This window comes from Trichogramma pretiosum, unplaced genomic scaffold (genome assembly GCF_000599845.2).
Source record: "Trichogramma pretiosum strain Unisexual culture from Peru unplaced genomic scaffold, Tpre_2.0 scaffold8, whole genome shotgun sequence".
Classification (NCBI taxonomy): Eukaryota; Metazoa; Arthropoda; class Insecta; order Hymenoptera; family Trichogrammatidae; genus Trichogramma; species Trichogramma pretiosum.
In genome coordinates, this window is record NW_019641699.1 from 2171697 (window position 1) to 2191715 (window position 20019).

At 38.4% G+C, this 20019-nt stretch overlaps 2 protein-coding genes across 3 annotated transcripts; both read left to right on the forward strand.

The window, feature by feature from the left end:
• The first annotated feature begins 5321 nt into the window (after window positions 1-5321).
• On the forward strand, window positions 5322-8191 carry LOC106653107 (farnesol dehydrogenase-like). The gene is made up of 4 exons (XM_014372360.2): window positions 5322-5719; window positions 6333-6586; window positions 7133-7276; window positions 7909-8191. Exons 1-4 carry the CDS (start codon window positions 5428-5430, stop codon window positions 7975-7977), a joined length of 759 nt encoding a protein of 252 aa, XP_014227846.1. The 5' UTR covers window positions 5322-5427; the 3' UTR covers window positions 7978-8191.
• A 4329-nt stretch (window positions 8192-12520) lies between these two features.
• On the forward strand, window positions 12521-19878 carry LOC106653071 (arylsulfatase B-like). Of its 2 annotated transcripts, XM_014372310.2 has the most exons (6): window positions 12521-12689; window positions 15680-16105; window positions 17181-17759; window positions 18076-19115; window positions 19223-19309; window positions 19475-19564. In XM_014372310.2, the coding sequence occupies exons 2-5, from the start codon at window positions 15710-15712 to the stop codon at window positions 19275-19277; spliced, it is 2070 nt and encodes a 689-aa protein (XP_014227796.1). In that variant the 5' UTR covers window positions 12521-12689; window positions 15680-15709; the 3' UTR covers window positions 19278-19309; window positions 19475-19564. The 2 variants fall into 2 exon arrangements, with proteins under 2 accessions (XP_014227796.1, XP_014227795.1); XM_014372309.2 differs by lacking the exon at window positions 19223-19309 and having other exon boundaries at window positions 19475-19878.
• The last annotated feature ends 141 nt before the right edge of the window (window positions 19879-20019 follow it).

A 20019-nucleotide genomic window follows, 5' to 3' on the forward strand; every position in this document is an offset into this window, starting at 1 on the left:
TTCAGGAAGTCTTGAAAAACTTTACGAGTTGAGCTCAAAATCTTTCACGGATAATAAATAATTAATTTTTCGGATAAACCTCGTGCGGTTAGGTCGCGTCAAAAAGCTAATCGAGCTTGATAAAAACAGCCAAAGCAATAATCTCTGGAAACCCTTTGAAGTACGCTACGGACAAAAAAGTCAACAAAAGACTTTTTAAATGCCCATACACGCGTGCCAGATTCATCTGTAAAAGCTAGTAAAACTTCTTGTATACATATAAATATATCTATAGAGCTGGGAGCCGTATAAAACAAAAGTTACCAAAGTGGTTGACGAGATGAAGAAGATTTTTATGATAAAAAATAGGGTCTCGGCCGATGTCGCTGCTTAATTGAACATCCTTGTAGAGCAAGTGCAGCAGAGCTTTGAGAACATAATATACCTATAGCCGGGTTAAGACCTGTACGTGTAACTGTATCTATGTATACGATATTTAAGAGCTACTCTGCCGCTGCCGCCACTGTCGCCGACGCCGCATTTTTCTTTGCATCAGCAAATTTTCTAAGCGTCCCAAGTCGATGGATTTGACGCAACTATTGATCGATTCTTTTGCTTCTATACTAATCATTATTTCTCATATCAAGGTCACATTTATTAAAAACTATGGGAAACTTATGTTTGTTCAAAATTTAAGCATACTTATGATATATCTCTGTATAATAATGAAATTAATTTATGCAAGCTTAGGGGAAAAAACGATCAACTCTCGACATACAGCTTTGACTGATGTAATAGCAAATTTTACATAATATAGCGTGAGAGTAGACTCAAGCCTGCATATTTAAGAGTCGAGTGAATACGATAAATGCCATGTTGATTGAGCTTACACTTAAAATGAACATCTATATTGACAATGTACCATATCATACACTGTACCAATACATAAATACATCAAAACGAAGAATGCAATTTTATGGAGATAAGACGGGTTTTTAATTAAATTTGTCTCAAGTATCCGTTTAGAAAAAAAATTCACATTTTCGCTAGGATATTGATAAAGAGCATTTTTTACTTATTATTTTAAATGATTCATTTATTGCTATCAGGCGGTGATGAAAATATTTAATGAACTTCATCAAAGAACTATGTATATCTATGGATATTATTTCATTGTTATTGCCAACCATTTATAAAAAAAATATCAAAGATTTTGGAATAAGCTATTGGTCAACTGTACTGAAAAAAAGTTTAATTTAAAAAGAGCTCTTCTGAAAAAATAAGATTATGTTCATTGCGGAGAAATTGAATTGTTTCTCAGCGTCATGCAAATGTTACTGCATCTCCTTCGAAAGCGCTATAATCTGCAAATCAATAAAATCAAAGTGTGTATTGTTACTGTCGTAATGTTTTATGCAACGTCTTTCATTGTCATTTGTATTTGGAGCAGCGAAAAGAAAATTAGTTTTTCCGTTATTCCAATGTCTCACATTCACAAATGATAATTTTATTTATATAACAGTGGGGAAAAGTGCAGCATAGCTGCTATGCATAAAATTGATTGGCAGCCAGGTGAATTTCTCATAGCATCGAACTATACTCTCGATACACACAATTTGATCTCCCACGAACGAGGTACGAGCATTTTAAATCACTTTCCATTTAGCTGATGAACGGTGAAAAAATGTGCGGGACAACAACTGGACGCGCTGAATTTATATATACGTTTTTTTTTTACTTTTGTGCTACGCTCTATACCGTCAGAGCCAGACCGACATCGCACTGCCGCCCCGCAATCGATATTTTCGTACGTACTTGTCGATCGCTTTTGTTTTGTTATTCCTTCTCTCTCTCTCTCTCTCGCAGCCAAGCTTAACCTTTTGGTATTTAGCACTAGTCACGCGCTCACGAGTGCACGCGTGACACATTTTTATGAACATTGGATCTATACATCATAGAGTGTACGATGCCGTATACGATAGATTACAGCTTCCATTCGGATTAAATCCAGCATTGTTTCATTCAGATGTCGCGATATATTGTTGCGATCCTTGGGCTAGCCGATTTTGCCGACATCCAAGTAAGAAAAAGTCTCGTTGGCGCACTCGACTTTTTATTATTCAAACAAATAATATGCATTTATTTGGTTTGTATCTATTGGGCGAAGCTCAAATTTTATAAGCGTGCTTGCACACGTTTATTAGCCTGAAGAATCGAGAAATCGATGCCGGAGCGTTCCAAGCACTTAGCTTATATATTGAAATACCTCGAGTCAACAAAACTGTAAACTTTTGCGCTTCCGATCTCCTCGATACCTATCCGTTTGCACACTTACGCGGCAATATCTAGCGCTACTTTACGCGACATTAATTAAGCGTCGAGCAGATTATATTTGACTTTCTTGTCGAGTTCCAAAAAAACTCTCTTATCATAAGTTCTGACCACTCTATGTTTCGTCACATGCTGCCTTTTTTAATGGAAAACTATAGACTTTGTTTGCGCAAATAAAACATTTATCACGATTTTGTCTTCTCTTCATTAGTTACCATAGCAAGAATAACAACTGATTATTAAATTAAAATATGCTCGTAGACACCAGAAATACCAACTCTAGTTTTTTATGAGTTTTTCTTTTTGCTTACATCAAGCGATAACGAATTTTTGCCTGGAATTGAAATAAAATCGTTTCGTCTGTCATATCACAAGTCATTTTGCGAAGCATTAATAACTATAAACTATAATTCTTGTATGATAATCAAGTACGAAATTATTTGTTGATTTGGAAAAGAATAAAAAAAAATTCATTGAATGGCTTCTTTTCTTGTGACATTACGATTTGCTGGCGCATAAAATCAATCTACGGTTCTTTTAAAAGGAGCTGATATTTCACATGATAAGTAACGAGTGGGTAAAATTATAACTTCTATAGTTCACTTTTCCAAGCTTTTAACTGGTCCTTCTCGTAATTTCATTTTCTAATAAACAATTTTGAACCAACATCTTATATTGTACTAAAGCTCAGTGTTGCCGGTCGACCATACAATACATGACTTTTTTCATCAATTGAATTTCACTGCTTCAGTTAATGTCTTATGTATGTTAACACGATTTTTGTTCAAACGATTTATGACTTAAATGTACATAATTCCTAAATGATAAAGTAGTAGTAGAATGCCTTTGGTTTCATAAAAAGTTGACATTAAATTTCGGGCAGAGCACGAAGAGGAAATTTTATTTAGTTTTCGCAACTGCATTCAACATATATATATATATATTTTTTCGTTATTTCACCTGGCTCAGAAATAAAAGAACAATCTCAGTAAAACGTTAACATTTATCAATATTAATCATATTATTTGCGGTATTCTTTTCAACTATAAAGATTGAAGATACTTAACTAGAGTTAAAAATTAGTTTTCTTATTGCCATAAATCGATAGTAAAGACAGGATCAAAACAAGTACAAGTAGTGACAAAGGAAAAGGAACTTCTGTGAGCCTCTTAGTCAGCGCAACTCAAATGATATTCTGATAATTATTAGTAAGCTATACGAATTCATTATTGTGCTTTCAAATTTTATGAAAAGAGTTTCATTTAATACTTCCATTAAAAACTTATCAAAATACTTATAGAGAGATTTTTGAAGTAATTTTACTATTGAAAAAATATTCATGTACAAAGGTTCAATATGCGCAAGTCTTTTTGTTGTTGTTTTCATGACTAACAATGATTTTTAAGATTTTTTTTACGTAAAATTGAAGATGACAAACGACTTTGCGTAGTTGAAAAAAGGCATGTGTCTGTTACACAAAATAACTGCTGTACGTATATAAATTTCTCATTAATATCTTTTTCAGCGAATAATTTTTCAGGAGAAAAATTTTTTTATGAAAAATCAGCAAGCTCACAAATTCCAAGTTTTATAACTTTCATTTAAGCAACTAGGTCGTGTTTTTTTCTCTTGAATCTTATAACAATAAAACATCAATAATAGGATATATAATTTTCTAGTTTCAAAAACATTAGAAATAAAAATATTTTTCACAATACATGTACATGTACATGTACATACATAATATGCTATTAAACGAAGATATTACCTAAACGAGGCTTTGCATAATTTTAATAAGAGGAAATACTTACACGAATATTCATTTATTTGAGATTTCATTTAACGAGGTCCAATACCTCATCGTAAAATGTATTTATTGTTAATTTCCGTTTTTAATGAATTGCAGAGCTTCCTACAAATTCATCTCAGATATTGATACCGCCAAAATTCAAGAAGAAAATATGCGCTTGGTAAAGAAAATGATGGTATATCAATTTTCCCCAGAATTGGCAAAATAAATGATAAAATTTTGCATGTTTCAAATCTAAAATTAGTGATAAAAATTTGGAGTAAGGAGATAATTATTTTCACGCTGTGAAACGTTAAACAGTGATGTTTGATAACTGACATTTTATAGATACACAATCAACTATAAAAAAGTAGATTTTCAAACCTGAATCTGTATATATATACTTCCGCTAAATAACAATGAGTGTTGCTCAAATGATTGATACCGAAGAGAAATTAACTTGTCAAGTTATGTGTAAAGAAAAAACTAAATATTTTATGGTATTCAACATTTTTAGATTTATAAAACAGTATATTTAATATTTGATAAAACTTCTTTGAGTTCACGCAACATAATACGGACGCAAATAATCGCACCGCAAAATACTGCTGACAATAGACAAGTCTCAATTATTATTATTATTATTATTGTTATCATTGCATAAAAATTTTCATCTTTATTTTTTGGGTAAAAATTGTCGGTGTGGTTTATAACTACTTAAGTCATTATATGGGCTACCGAATTGAATTTCCGTTCAATATGTCATAACCACACAACCACAGATTAATAATTGTTATCGCATAGGATACTTTTAAAAAACTCAGCGCGAGGGTCAAAAAAAATTTCTACTCTTGAAAAATGGTTTGAAGAGAAACCATATATATATGATGAGTTTGAGAAATTACGTACAGTGATCATTGAGTCGACAAGCATTAGTTTTGATTACATCATCACCAATGTGAGTTTGAATACTTTTTCGAAATTATTTTAAAAAATCGTATGAGAACGAAGTAATACTTTCCGCTTAACTTAGACTTATACGTTATAACAAGTGTTTGAATATATTCCAGGAATTGTTAAAATTTTTTCTTGCTCATATCGCTTTTGTGCTTATGCAGGTAAAAAGTTGTTTACAAAACAAACTTAGCAGCTGACACGAGTATTGAAAAAGTATATGTGCGCACTAATACCACAACAATTCTCAGTCACACGTGTGTTGTAAGCAGTAGGTAGGCACGCTATTGGACATAATTTGGCCGGCTCTTGTAAAAGCAATACTTCGTTTCCAAAGTCCGTCGCAGTTTTGTGTTAGCTGTCTGTGAGTTAAGATGGCGCATTTAGTCAATAAATTGGCTGTTGTTACTGGTGCCACTGGTGGAGTAGGCTCCAAAATTTGTGAAGAACTTGTTAAAAATGGCTTGAAGGTTGCGGGCTTGGGTAGACGTCAACACAAACTCGACGCATTGACTGCTAAATTAGGAGATAAGTTTTTAGCCGTAAAATGTGATTTAACCCAAGAAGACGAAATTTTGAGTGCTTTCCAATTGATCGACGAAAAATGCGGAGGTGTCCATACAATGATCAATTGTGCCGGCGTTTTGTTTTCAAATGCTATTTTAGGTAAACTTTTTATGTTTGTTAATATTTTTATAAGTGAGTATATATATTTGAAATATTTCAACTCATGAATGTAGATTTTTGTTTCACAAAAAAAATAATACCAAAACCAGAGTAGAATTAAACATTTTTAAACGTCTTTGTTGTTGGCTTCATACTAAATATTTTCCTCGGAGGCTTAGTCGCTCAAAAGAAAACAAAAACATCGTTTTTTATAAATATCTATAATGAATTTCAATAAATGCGTTTAAAAGTATTCAAGTTTACTCTGACTTGGGCACCTGCGTGTATCATTCATGGTAATATTTGAAAAAATCACCAATAATTAATATTTGATTAATATTCTGAAAAATTTATTAATTACTAAAAAAATACTGATAAAGCGTTGTACTGATTAATTAAAAAAGCACCTTTTATGATTAAGGAATTGCTCATTCGTGCTATAATTTCACATGAAAAACACTTCACATCCTAAACTCATTATTTATCAAGTTCCGTTGGATGTATAGCAGAAGTTGTTCAATGCGTCTAAATAGTATTAATAATTGAGCCACTGAGTTCTACTTTTATGACTAGCAAGCAAGGGCGAAGGATAATTTGATTTTTGAATTTCCAGAGAGCAAAACTGAAGATTTGCGAAACACGCTCGATATAAACGTCTTGGCTCCAGCCATCTGTACCCGAGAAGCTGTCAAGTCAATGAGAAAATACAACATTAAGGGCCACATTATAAACATGAACAGTGCGGCGGGACACAACGCCGAAGTGATTAAGGCGCCCGTAGGCCTCTATTGTGCTTCCAAGTACGCTGTTACCGGTATGACGGCGAGCTTGAAAAACGAACTCTTCAATACCGGCATTAAAATAACGGTATGACTTTTTCATTCCTTCATCGGCGATTCGCCTGCTGAAAATATAATAACGAGCTCTTATTAAAATTTTCTTACTTTCACGCTTACTGGTTATATCGATTGAATCGCTAAAAAAACGTTGCATTCACTTTGCATTTCTCGACTTACTTTGCGAAAAAAAACGGATGTTTTGTTGCTAAAGAAGGTTAATATTTACTATGTTAAATTATGCCAGTGAAGCTATCTTTGCATAATGTCATTGTCTATTTTAGCATTTTCTCTTTCAAAACATGTTGATTTTCAAATCGTTGGAAGATTATTTATGCGCCTAGAGCTAATAATAATTTTACCATTCGATTGACTGAAAACAATGATTTTTCATTTGTTTTTTTGAAATATTAATTTATCAAAATATTTTAATGTGAAAATAGTAAAATAATCTAACACGCTAACTACAGAAAATCGTTACAAATATCTTAAGAAATGTTTTTTATAATAAATTGTAAAAAAAGTCTTTTGCTTCTTTGCCAATCGAAAAGTAATTGTTTGATTATTGATTGAACAGAGCATCAGTCCAACTGGGATCGCAACGGATATGATTCGACGAGCAGGTGTACCCGATAATCTTATTCCCCACATAGCGATTCTCTATCCCCAGGACGTGGCGGACGCGGTAATTTACTCGCTGCGACAGCCAGATCATGTTCTTGTAAGTATACAACACTACAATGTAAGCCATGCAACACTCGATCCTATTACTCGGGAGCTTGCGCTTGTACGTTGCACACGTGCGCAAGTACATCAACAACTCGCGACGACCCGAACTAACCAACTGGGCAAGAAAAAAGCGACCCATCGTAATTTCGAAGCCATCGATCCCGCATCGTTTGCACCTGTCGACATCCGTCGTATACAATATTTAATATGTATATTATACTTCAGTCGGTTGCTCGGGACAGTTTCAACGTATACGCGTAATAAAAGCAATTTAGCAGTTTCGGAACAATATATGATTTTGGTGCGGCTTGTGCCGCGCATAAACTCATTTCGTGATACGTAGACACCCGCAGACAGATCGTAATGAAGGATTTCTCCGACGAGAATAATAAACAGGCAACTTTATGTACGTACGTTGACTCTCATTCATTTGGCTCCGCGATCGCTCGAGCAAATAACTCTAGTCGAGACATAACTCTTTTTCCTCCCAACGGGCCTTAGCTGCATCCAAACACTTGTAGCACAACTTTGCAATTCTTTCACCGTGATTATTAAATCATAACTCATTACATAGTCATTTGATAATCTAAATTGTTAGCTTATATTTATTTTTATATTTTTCAGATAACAGAATTAATGATCACATCTCCGGAGAAAGAAGTTATCTTACCTTCGCAGGCCAAAACGCGCTAACGAGTCACATTTTTGAATATCATCCAACGGCTTGTAATTATCAATTGCTTGAAAACTTATACATAAGTTTTATTGCAAAATGTATTCATAAACTAATCATGGAAATTTTTGAAACATTTGAAAATGATTCTTAAATTTATGAAAACTATCTTTACAAACCAAAGTACATCGACCTTATATAAAAATATTAATAATAAAAAAAAAATAATAATGACGTTTGTTGTTTTAATTGTTACATTTACTTCAAGAGTCATTGAACTCAGCCTTCTACAATCAGACTTTTTAACATCTACGCTTACAGTCAGACAATACACGAGAGAAACGATTAGAAAAAAATCGATATCTTGGCGTAAATCATCAGTGGATCAATGACATTAGTATGCTCGTTATACTTTACCAGTTGTCCTTGTTTGTACCCTTTTTGTTAACGCTTTCAGCCATTGTCAACTTGTAATTATCTCTCTCGCACTTGCGCAGAGGCAAGGCGATCTTTTTCTAGCGTCTCTTAAAGACGTGTCGACTTCGATACTTCCCAACTCGATGTTTCGAAATTTTCGGCGACTCGTACAAACACGCGCATAGAAATTTCAATAATCAAAAAAGAGAATTTCTAAATTTCATCATCTACAGCCATTTCGGTGCCTGTATAAATTAGTTTACAAAAAAAAATATTTGAAAACAGTATACTAACAACACATTTGAATCCTTGACTGCACAATCATTGGGATTTTGGTCAGTTGTAAATTTCAATATATTCGTCATGCTTTGGAGACTGCGAGTAAAAATGATATGACTTTGAACTAATTGATTAGATTTTCAGAGTTCAATAGCAGAAGTATCATTGACGTAACTCTTAAACTTCTTAAATTTCTTAAATGCCTCAAGGTCTCGATCGTAGTTCGATAACCATTTTTTCATTTATAACTTTTACCAATGATCTAAAAACATAGTTGTCTGTCGATTTAATATAACGTTGATTACTATAATTTTGCAAAATGATTACATTAAAAACAAGATGAAAGAAGATTTAATGCAGAGCATACCCTATCCATACTTTTTAGTTTTCTATAAAAGTATAAACAATTTGAACAGTTGACTTAGCGTATACATTATTTAGTAAATGCAACCAATGTAAGTCAAACTGTAAGAAACAAATGTCGCGTTGAATATTTATAAGTTGTGAAGAGAAAGAGAGAGATATTCCGAGACTTGTTAACTTCGCCAAACTGCACACCCACTCCACATACTCAAGCCCGTGACATATCTAACATTGTATAAATGCTCGTACAGGTAGACATAAAAATAAAGCATTCACTTTTTCAATTTGATTGCGCGTAAAATGATACAATTTATTCCTAATGGCAGATTGTAGAGCGATTTAATTGTTCTCTCAAGATCCCAATTACGAGCTCTTCGTTTACTCGAATTGGGATCTTTGACTCTCACTCATCTGCGGAGTGATCCGAAGATGATATGCGTCGAAAAAAAAATTTCATTAGTTCACTCGCCGTGTGCACTGTTTATGTATAAACAATATAATTGGTTTCGCATATCAACACTACAAATAATCATTGGCCGTGAATTCGCTTCTCAACTATTGGAGCTGTACAGCTATTATAATAATCCAAGTTTCCTCAAACAATTATCATATACGAGTGTGCGAAAGCCAATCAAGCCATGTCATACTCGACTTTGTTGCAATATAAGTGACGATATTTACTGTCACTTTTTAATGCTCTCATCCATAAATCACAATTTAATATTTAAAAATATGCAAACGTTTCATTCATATTTATACATTTACAAAAAATAAAAACAGAAACACTATAAAACTCACTGTTGCATAGTAGAAAAAATGCGTACCGTGCGTGCAAATAAGTTTCAACAACAAACTTTGCAATCAGAAAACTGTTCAGTTCATTGTTATCTAAGTAATTTGACTTGCCCGTATGCCAAGTATTTAAGTGTAATGCATTCAATATGTGTGCTAGATAGTACCTTTTCTTCAAACGCCGAACATTCGTAACTCGAGATAAAAAAGGTTAATTTTCAATGCAATGAAGTAGTACTGCCTTAGTTTTCTTTTTTCAAAGCAGAGAAACAAATTTTAAGTTGAACTTTACGATTAGTGATCCTAGTTTTGTTGAGCCATTAACACAATTAAATGTTAACAAAAGTATGACATAATAATTGAAACGAAATAATCAAACAATTCAATTTGAATCGTAGTAAAATAATAATACAAGATCTTTAATTCGAATATCCTTAATAAACACATGTGCACCAGGAAATAAGAGCAGAATTGTGTTATACGTTTTAATTCTCACGCTGCGTCATAAACGCGTTAAGGTGGCCAGCTCGAGAATCAATTCAGAAGAGCTATGTGAAAATGCAATAAGTTGTTAAGCGATTGATCGAGTGCAAGAAAAGGTGAGCTTCTGATAAATAATCCAATTTTTTTATGAATCTTTTTTTTGCATAATAAAAATGAAAATACCTGATTACTTGAAAAATGTATGCAAATCAAAGTAATTTGTGTCAAAAATTAAGCTCCGTCTCGGCGCCTTGTTTTATTTAAGTGACAATTACTCACTCGTTATGATGAACACGAGTTAAGAACAGGTAGCACGATTATAAAGTTACAAATAGATTAGCCGCGATATTTGTGTCACTAAACCTGGACCTCCTCATAAGTGAAGTCGACGGAAAAAATAAATAGTCGTTGGTAAACTCATTTTACTAACACATGACAAGAGTTTGCCTTATTACGTCAGCTGAGAAAAGAAAACGTATTAAAAATGCGATGAAAAAAGGAGTTAATTATGCATATGTTTGGTAATGTAATATAGCATCGTATCAAGGTAATTTGTTTGATTTGCGAGAATAGAAATTTACAATATAATTGCAAAAAAGGTGAGCATGAGTAAGATAGTTGGTAGAGGGGAAAAATAGAGAAAGAGAGAAAATTATATATTAAATGAATAATTATGAGGTTGATAAATACGTATTAAGTAACGTGACATTCGGACGCTCTCATAAACACATAAATAAATATACAAATATGTAACGCAATAATTTGCAGCTTGTGTATAAAATAGTAATAATATAATAATGTAAAATACGAGAGCGATAAATAAATAAATGATTATTCGTTTAGTGCGCAATGATCGCTTCAATCTAGTTAAAAGATTTGATATTTTTTATATATGGATGATTCTCGCAAAAAAAGTTCTGCATTGTCAGTCAAATTGAAACAACATCGCAACTGCAAATGTACGGTCTTTCAAAATAAATTGATTGATGAAATTTAATCAAATGCAAAGCTTGATTTGTAACATTATAGACATTTCGAAAAAAACATCTTTTGAATTCGAAAATATTCAGGGGTATCATGACACCAGAGCCATGTAGGCATTTTATTGGCAAATTCTAAGCGAAGAGGAACTAATATATAAGAAGACGTTTCGAGCTAACATTTTCATTGCTCATTAAAAGAAATTCAATGACTTATTAAAAAATATTTTTTGCATAATTAATATTTTCATCATTATTTATCGCATAGCAAATATTTTCCCAGTGAGTTTTTTGATTCAGTAAATTTTTCAAATCTGAATTGCATTTACTAAAAAATACTATTATCAATTGCCTAATCGTTTTTCAAAGTATGAAAATGATGATTTTTACAACGAAGTTTTAGCCCTGATTGTATAAAAAATAGTTGATCTAAATAAAAATGAAGGTTATCATATTTAAGGTAGAAAGATTTCAGAGAATCGTAAGATATGCGCATATCCTGCTGAAGCAAATACGAACTTGAAGTTATTCTGGGGCGAAAGATTTTTTTACAATAGCAATTGCAGACAAAACTGAAAGAGAGCAAAGAGTAGAGCAGAAGGCAATAATCAATGCAATTATTTCCAGAGAATTGCTTTCTTGCAGGTCAATCTCTCGCCACTGGTCTAGTACGCCAAGAGACTGCAGATCTGCAGTCGTTGAAAGCACGGATACGGGCCGCGGAGCTCGAAACTCGTTCTCCTTCGCATAAGAGCGTAGCAGCTAAAGTCTGTGTACGAACGACGCCCAAGGTCAGGATTCCCCATATGATGCGCGCGCGCGAGGAAAACCCGCGGCCTCAGATCGCGTGCATCATCGTCATCGCGTCTCCGAAAAATCCTTTTTCCTTTTTCACTTTTCCTTTCTTCTTTTTCTCCGCTTGAGATTTCGCTGGGTGTCTCGAGTCGACTACTGCTCGTATTGCGCTCCTCACGGTTTACGCGCTTGTGTGCGCTCTCGAGCGCGCCCCACCCCCCTCGGCTTGATTCATTATCATTGCGGAAGTCGAGTGCAGGATTCGCATCTATATACAGACGTCAAAGAGTCGAGCTCGCGCGCGCAAAAGAGAGAGAGAGAGAAAAATTACATACGAACGCGTAAAGGTCGACTATACGTATGGCATGTTGGAAACGGGTACTAGCTTCTGCGAGCGAGAGAGGAGGCGGTGTGCGGCTCTTTTTTGTATAATATATACGCGGAGCTGCAACAGTAGCCGAGATTAAGTTCGGTGCGAGACTCGGCGACGAGAACAACACCTGCTGCCTCTGTACTGCAGCGCAGCAGCCGGTGCTACTAGATCCAGCCGAAATCCATAGCTCCACTCGGATTGGCCCTTCGTTTCGGCTCACGATACCTTTGTCCATCGAGCTTTGCCAAAGGTCAGTTTCTTTTCTTTTTCGCGATCAACCTCGAGAAGCATTATATCACATTACAGGGCTCAATTCTAGTAGAATATGTAGCTGAACTGCTCGATGATTTTCGAATAGAAAAAGTATTCAATTAAGAGTAACCACTGTAATGCATCTATTTTAAGTTTTGAATCAGTTCATTGGTATTTTAATATGTTTACCTGCCTTTTATCAGCGAATTGGTGTCATTGGCACTTATTTTACACACATATTCCAGTCTTAATAACGTTCAATTTACTGTGATCCTGGCCTTTTCATTTAATTATCCGATTGCATCATTTTGCACATTTTTACTGGTAAAAATTTATTGAAAAAAGTTTCTCTCGCTCGTATAGTATTTAAGTGCGAATGAAAATGAGGAAGGGGGACCGGGACGAAATTACTTGATTATCACCTATATTTACTATAATTTTCTCAATCAATCAATAAACTAAGTCAATGAATGTAACATCTTTATTAGAATTGTTTGAAACAAAAATTTTTCGTTATCATTTTTAATTCAATATCACTTTGGTGGTTAGTTATTTCGTTTGGGTCAACTTATTCTTTACGTCAATAAGTCCAGAGTCTTTCCCGTAGTAAAAACATCCAGATAAATTTAATTCAAACATGATACGCAAATACATAAAGTCAACTTTTAATTATAACTATTTTACTAATTCAAAATATTGTCCGGTAATGTCATTGACACTTGAATATACAGGCATCCGAGATAAAGATTCGTCTTTACAAATTCATGGTGAATTAAATTGTGTAAATAAATTTTTTTTACATCAATAAACATGAATTAAAACCTTTACAAGTTGCGTGCAGATACTGACCTTGATCCACTTTGGAAGAATCAACGGACGTCGTAAAGCGTATCATTCCTAGACTCCTTTGCAAAAATCTCTTAGTCACGTTAACTCAAGTTGCAGCGTCTCCAACCCCATGTATCGAATAATCTTTAAAAAAAAATTAAAATTAAAACGTTCATTTATCGAGCGTTCGTGTTAATGCATTTTCAAACCTCTTGAGGAACGATTAAAATCGCAAAGAAATAATTTTTTTCTCCATTCTCGTGTCATTATCGAAACGTATGAATTGATTGGACGACACGATAAACGAGAACACGTCGACTTATGGTATTATGCAGTGCGTCGGAACAGGATAATCGAAATTCGACGTTTGCATAATTGTGCGCAATATATTGAATAAGCCTCGCGTGATGTAATCTACTTAAAAGAAGGATTCGTATTTAATTAATTTTGCGTCCTTTTTGTAAATATGCATTGGAAAATAATAATGTAAAGTTGACGCTCGAGTAGGAGTATGCGCACGGGTGCCGATGCGAAAGTTCAGGGCGCAACTTTTCCATAAGAATGGGAGAATCCATGAGAGAAGAAAGAAAATCTAGCGGCTTCGATGCTGCTGGCCCAAAGCCCTGCTTTAATGCAACTTTCCGAACTTTTAACAAGTACTTTTCTTTTCGCGATGATTTCATGCGAATGTATAAGTGATTTACTCGTCGCACTTGTCGCGAAAGTTATTGCAGATAAGAAAACTGAATTTTTTATTTCACACCGCATTAAGTGAAATTTTCGAATCAGAATTTGCCATTTTTCGACATCGTACAATTTCCACACTTTATTTTCGCCTAAACCAGTTGAAACATTATTATAGATTGGAATGATTCAATGAACACACACAGGCAGTGAAGAACTGTGTAAGGGACTTTGCTTGGCTCGAGATTGCACTCAAGTTGGGCGAGGGTCAAAATTTCGCCACGACCATCAAAAGTCAGAACATTTGACTTTAATGACGTTTTGTTTTTATACTCGTTAAAATAATCAAAGCTCGAATTAGCAGGTTGGAGGCGCGCCTCGTGCAATCGCGAAACAATCGTGGGTATTTTTTTTTCTTCGTTACATTAAATGGTACACGCGTAACGCTATACGCAGACATACTTATTGATAAGGCATTCGAGTATAGGAGGCACGTTCGATTCTATTTTATTCGTATATTTTTCGCATTGAATAGTCATGAGATGAGCGAACACTAATGCCGACGCGTTGCAACACACGTGCAAACGATACACATGTGTATAAACTCATATGCTAATACGATGCCAAACCATATATATAATGTAATGTAAAATTGGTCACATACGTCTGTGAAAGTCCAAGCGCGGGTAGGTACAGAGCTGCATGCTGCATTGGGCATTTTTTTCGCTCGAATCTTGTTGCGTTCGATAAAAAATCTATCGAGAGAGAAAAGCTAAGATAAAATGCCGATACAACAATGCTCTCAAGCTCGTACGTACTTGTGCAATTGCAACGAATGTTTTTCTTTATCTGTCGCCCTTTGCGGCTACACAGGCTGCGAGGCTGTGTTCGAGGCCAAGAGTTAATTTTTATCCATGCCGTTTGAAAAGGCGCGGCGTACACATTGCAAACACGATTAGCGCGCGCGCTAATTAATTAGCCTGGACTTCTGGACGCTCGGGGATTTGTAAAGCGGGGGACAAACAATTGCAGCGAGTCGCTACTTCATCGATCGGCGATGAGTCGAGTCACGATTCAAGAGCGTCTAAATCGATAACTTGACTTTCCATTCAACAATGAGCTCGTAAGCGATTTACGTAACACAGCCATTTGAGCCGCGAGATTGTTTTTCTACCGAAACCACGATCGTTTGCACCGAGAGCAGTCAAAAAGAATCGTCGAGATCGCGTTCGGTACCGAGTGTGGATCGTCGAGGCACTCGCCGTAACTCCTAAGCGGACAGATCATTAATAATTTTTACGGCTTCTTGTCTCGAATTCGAAGACTAAACGTGCGTAAATCACGTCGGCGAACGCATCCGCGACGATGTAACGCGCGGATATAGCCTGCGATAAAAGTCGATCGCTACCCGTTGCAATAATGCAAAAATGGAATGAAATTTGCACAAGTTTTGAGAATGGAAGTTTTGGATCGCAGGTCGTCCCCTTGGGAAGCAGAGCAGAGAGGATGCGGGCGATACCGGTGACGTTGCTACTGCTGCTGCTCGGCTCGGTCTGCAGCCAGGCCGGGCCGTCGTCGTCGCGCAAAAAGCCAAAGTCGATGGCGCGGGAGGAGGCTGGCGAGTCGACGAGGCAGCTGCCCAACATCGTGCTGATCGTCGCCGACGACATGGGCTGGAACGACGTGAGCTTCCACGGCAGCGACCAGATACCGACGCCCAACATCGACGCGCTGGCCTACAACGGGGTCATCCTCAACAGCCACTACGTCTCGGCCATGTGCACGCCGAGTCGCTCGGCCTTGCTCACCGGCAAGCATCCCATACACACGGGTATGCAGCACCTCGTGATCCTCGAGGCCGAGCCGAGGGGTCTGCCGCTCCACGAGAAGATCTTGCCACAGGTTCGTAGGGTCTCTATAGCAGTCGTTGCATAGTCTTCGTGTAGTATCCTCGGACAATTAAACGCTGACGTCAACTTACTCGGACGCGTGTGAATGAGCGACTAGCCACATCTCCTGCAATGGCATTTTTCTCTCTTTCATTGCGTCTCGGCTCGCAGCAGCTCTCTCTCTCTCTCTCTCTTTTTACGGCATAATTCAACTCATAATGCGTAATAAGGCAGTTGTTGATCAATCGACACCGAGAGATCTCACAACTATAATATAATATAATATACTATAAACTGAGTAAAATAAAAAATGCCCAAGGTCGCGAATGCAAATTCATTAACGTCTTATTATCTTGGTCAATTTTTTCTTCTACTTAGCTGCCTAATACATCGAGTCGCCTCGAAAAAGTATCGCATTCTCATTCTCTCGAGTTGTATCGATAGGCGCCAATATACAGATTTGAGAGTTTGTTCAACTCGACGCGTTTTGTCAAGCCAAAACTTTGAACGTCACTTTAAGTTTCTTGGATTTGTAATCGAAAACGTCCGACACAATCGTCGATTGCGCCAGCGATCTGAAAAGCTAGCCATTAGTTTTTATCATTCACATTATCGGTAAAGTACAATTTTGCAAATTACGCGTAATTTAAAATAGCCGAGCGAGAAAATTAAGCGCGCTGATCAATCGTAAGCGATATATAGAATTGGAACCGAGTTAATCGCAGGTATAAAATCACGCATAAAATCGGCCTTCGCTACTTTGGAAATATAACAGGAAGAAAATGAAAAAGGAAAAAAGTACCGATGCGAGTTATTATTTTTGAAAAATATCAAAGAGAAGCTGTAGCAAAAATAATACATAATGCATTAATGCGCGCGAAACGCAAACATCAATTAAGAATTGCTCGTCATATTTATGTATAAGCGGCAATTTGGCCGCGGACTCGCAAGTTATAGCGAGTAGATAAGAATCATCCTTTGATCGGCTGACGCGCCAATTAGTTTTCAATGAGAGAGCCGACTGGCGAGGCGCGAGGCCGATCGTAAAACAATGAAACGGTAATGGATGGCGCTCGTTTCGTGCTTAGTACCTGAAAGAAGCCGGCTACGCGACCCACGCGATCGGCAAGTGGCACCAGGGCTTCCACAGGCGCGAGTACACGCCGACCTACCGGGGCTTCGACTCGCACTTCGGCTACTGGAACGGCCTGCAGGACTACTACACGCACGAGGTGGCCTCGTCCTCGGCCCGCGAGGGCTACCTGGGCTTCGACATGCGGCGCAACATGAGCCTGGCCCACGACACCCGGGGCAAGTACTCGACGGACCTGTTCACCGAGGAGGCCGTGCGACTGATCGAGCGGCACGACGCGGAGCGCGGCCCCATGTTCATGTACCTGGCGCACCTGGCGCCGCACAGCGGAAACGACCGGGAGCCCCTGCAGGCCCCGGACGAGCACGTGGCCAAGTTCGCCTACATCTCGGACCCCGAGCGGCGCATCTACGCGGCCATGATGTCCAAGCTCGACGAGAGCGTCGGCGAGGTCGTCGCGGCGCTCAGGCGCAACTCCATGCTCCACAACAGCATCATCCTGTTCATGTCGGACAACGGGGCCGCCACTCAGGGCATCCACTACAACAGGGGCAGCAACTATCCTCTTCGAGGGGTGAGTAATTCCTTTTTGCTCGTCGCGTCATCCGCGCGGCTTATCCGTGTACCGGCCCAATTATCTGCAGCGCATAATTCTCGATTCGCCAACCACCGCCTCGATGACAGTTTTACGCGGCTCGTTATCGTAATTCTCGAGCGAGCCAATGCCGCGCGGACAGCTGATCCAGCTACAGAAACCGTGCACTGCATCGCGGAAACGAGAATAATAAACGATCGGAAAATAAAATTTGATAGCTCGGCTCGCAGCTTGCGTAATGCGTTCTTTACGACCGCATACGGTTACTTACTCAACGATACGTGGTTGTTGGCAGATCAAGGCCAGCGCCTGGGAAGGTGCGGTGCGCGGCGCCGCGGCCATCTGGTCGCCCCTGATCGAGCGGCCGAAACGCGTCCACGACGAGCTCGTGTACGTGGCCGACTGGCTGCCGACCCTGCTCTCGGCCGCCGGCCTCCTCGACTCGGACGCGGCCTCCCCCCTCGAGGGCATCGACGGCTTCAACATGTGGCCGAGCATCAGCGGCGTCACCGGCAGCGAGCCCAGCCCCAGGTCCGAGGTGCTCGTCAACATCGACCCCATCTTCAATTACTCGGCCATCAGGCGCGGCGACTTCAAGTACGTCCTCGGCAGCGTCGGCAACGGCGACGCCTGGTACGGCGAGACCGGCAGGCCCGAGCAGGCCGAGCAGGAGGGCCCGAGCCCGAGCTACGATCCCGAGCTGGTGCTGCGCAGCAGGGCCGGCACCGCCATCTCCGGCGCGCTCACCTCCAAGCAGGCCTCCGAGGCGAGGGCCCGACGCCACGACGGCTACGAGCGCCAGCTCGGCCAGCAGGACCTGCTGAGCGCCCGCGAGCTCCTCGACATCAGAGCCCGGGCGATCGTTCGCTGCGGAGAGCCGCCCAAGGACCAGAAGCTGGCCTGCGACCCCGTCAAGGCGCCCTGCCTCTTCAACTTGCGCGAAGACCCCTGCGAGCAGCGCAACCTCGCCGAGACTCGGCCGATGATCCTGGCGAGCCTCGAGGAGGCCCTGCTCCGGCATCGCCTCACTGCCCTGCCGCCCAGCAACGTGCCCAACGACCCGACGGCCAATCCGGCTCTCTGGAACGACACTTGGGTCAATTGGATGGACGACGATCCTCGCGAGTTCCTCACCCAGTCGACGCCCAACGACCGGGTCGACATCAATCCCATGAACGCTCCGATCGATAGGCTGCCGGGATCGGTCATCGCCGTGATCGCGGTGCTCTTGGCTCTGGCGGTACTCGGCATTTTCACCCTCATCGGCCTCAGCTGCAACAAGCGATACAACGCCCTCAAAAAGAAGCAGCAGCAGTCCGCCTACCAGAGTCCAAAGTGAGTATTCGTACTGGACATTTTGATGATCATTGTTGCGTAACACGACATGACCTTTTTTTCTTTATGTCCATCATCGCATAAACCTGCTTAACACACAAAACCAGCGCTACTCAAGTCGTCCCGAAAACATTCGTACAACATATGCCCGATGCCAATTGAAACATTATAAAAATCCTCGTTTGGCATCGCAGGTAAAGCAAACAAAAGTTCATTTTTCTTTTCCCTATCTACTGCTTGATTGTCTGGTCTTTTCCGATTTCGACTCGATCGTCTTTTTTCCTCTTTTCATCGCTGCAATATTCGTTTATGCTTTTTTTACGATCAGAGTCGGTTAAACACGTTGTATTATATTTCAGGAATTTTCAACAAGTGCAACAGACGTGTGAAACCACAGCTGTGTTTGCGGATAATCTTCCAGAATCCGACGGAAAAACGATCGATACCTTAACCCAAGAGAGCACAATCAAAAAAATTTAAAGCAATTTTTGTTGCAACTTTAAATTTGAATAAACAATCAGATAAATAATCGCCAAAATTAGCACAACGTTACAAAAATAATAGTTTCCGACAAGCATTACAAATTACGAAATTTTAAGTAATGTAATACAAACGTGTGAATGAAATGGACGATTTGAATAAAAGACAGCGTGAATGATTTTATGTGAATTGAATACATTACTTTCATGATATTTTTGTAAAATTACTTCTCTATTACAAATTTTGAATGCATGATAAAACAATCAAATTTTTTGTAAGATTGTTTTTTAGTTTTTATACGTTGACAAAAATTAAAGAAAGATTTTTGTAAAAAGACTTGGAAGCTATACGTTATTTTATTATTCAGTATAATTTATATTTTAGATTATTCATAGTATTAGGACCGTTTTAATATCTTTGACGC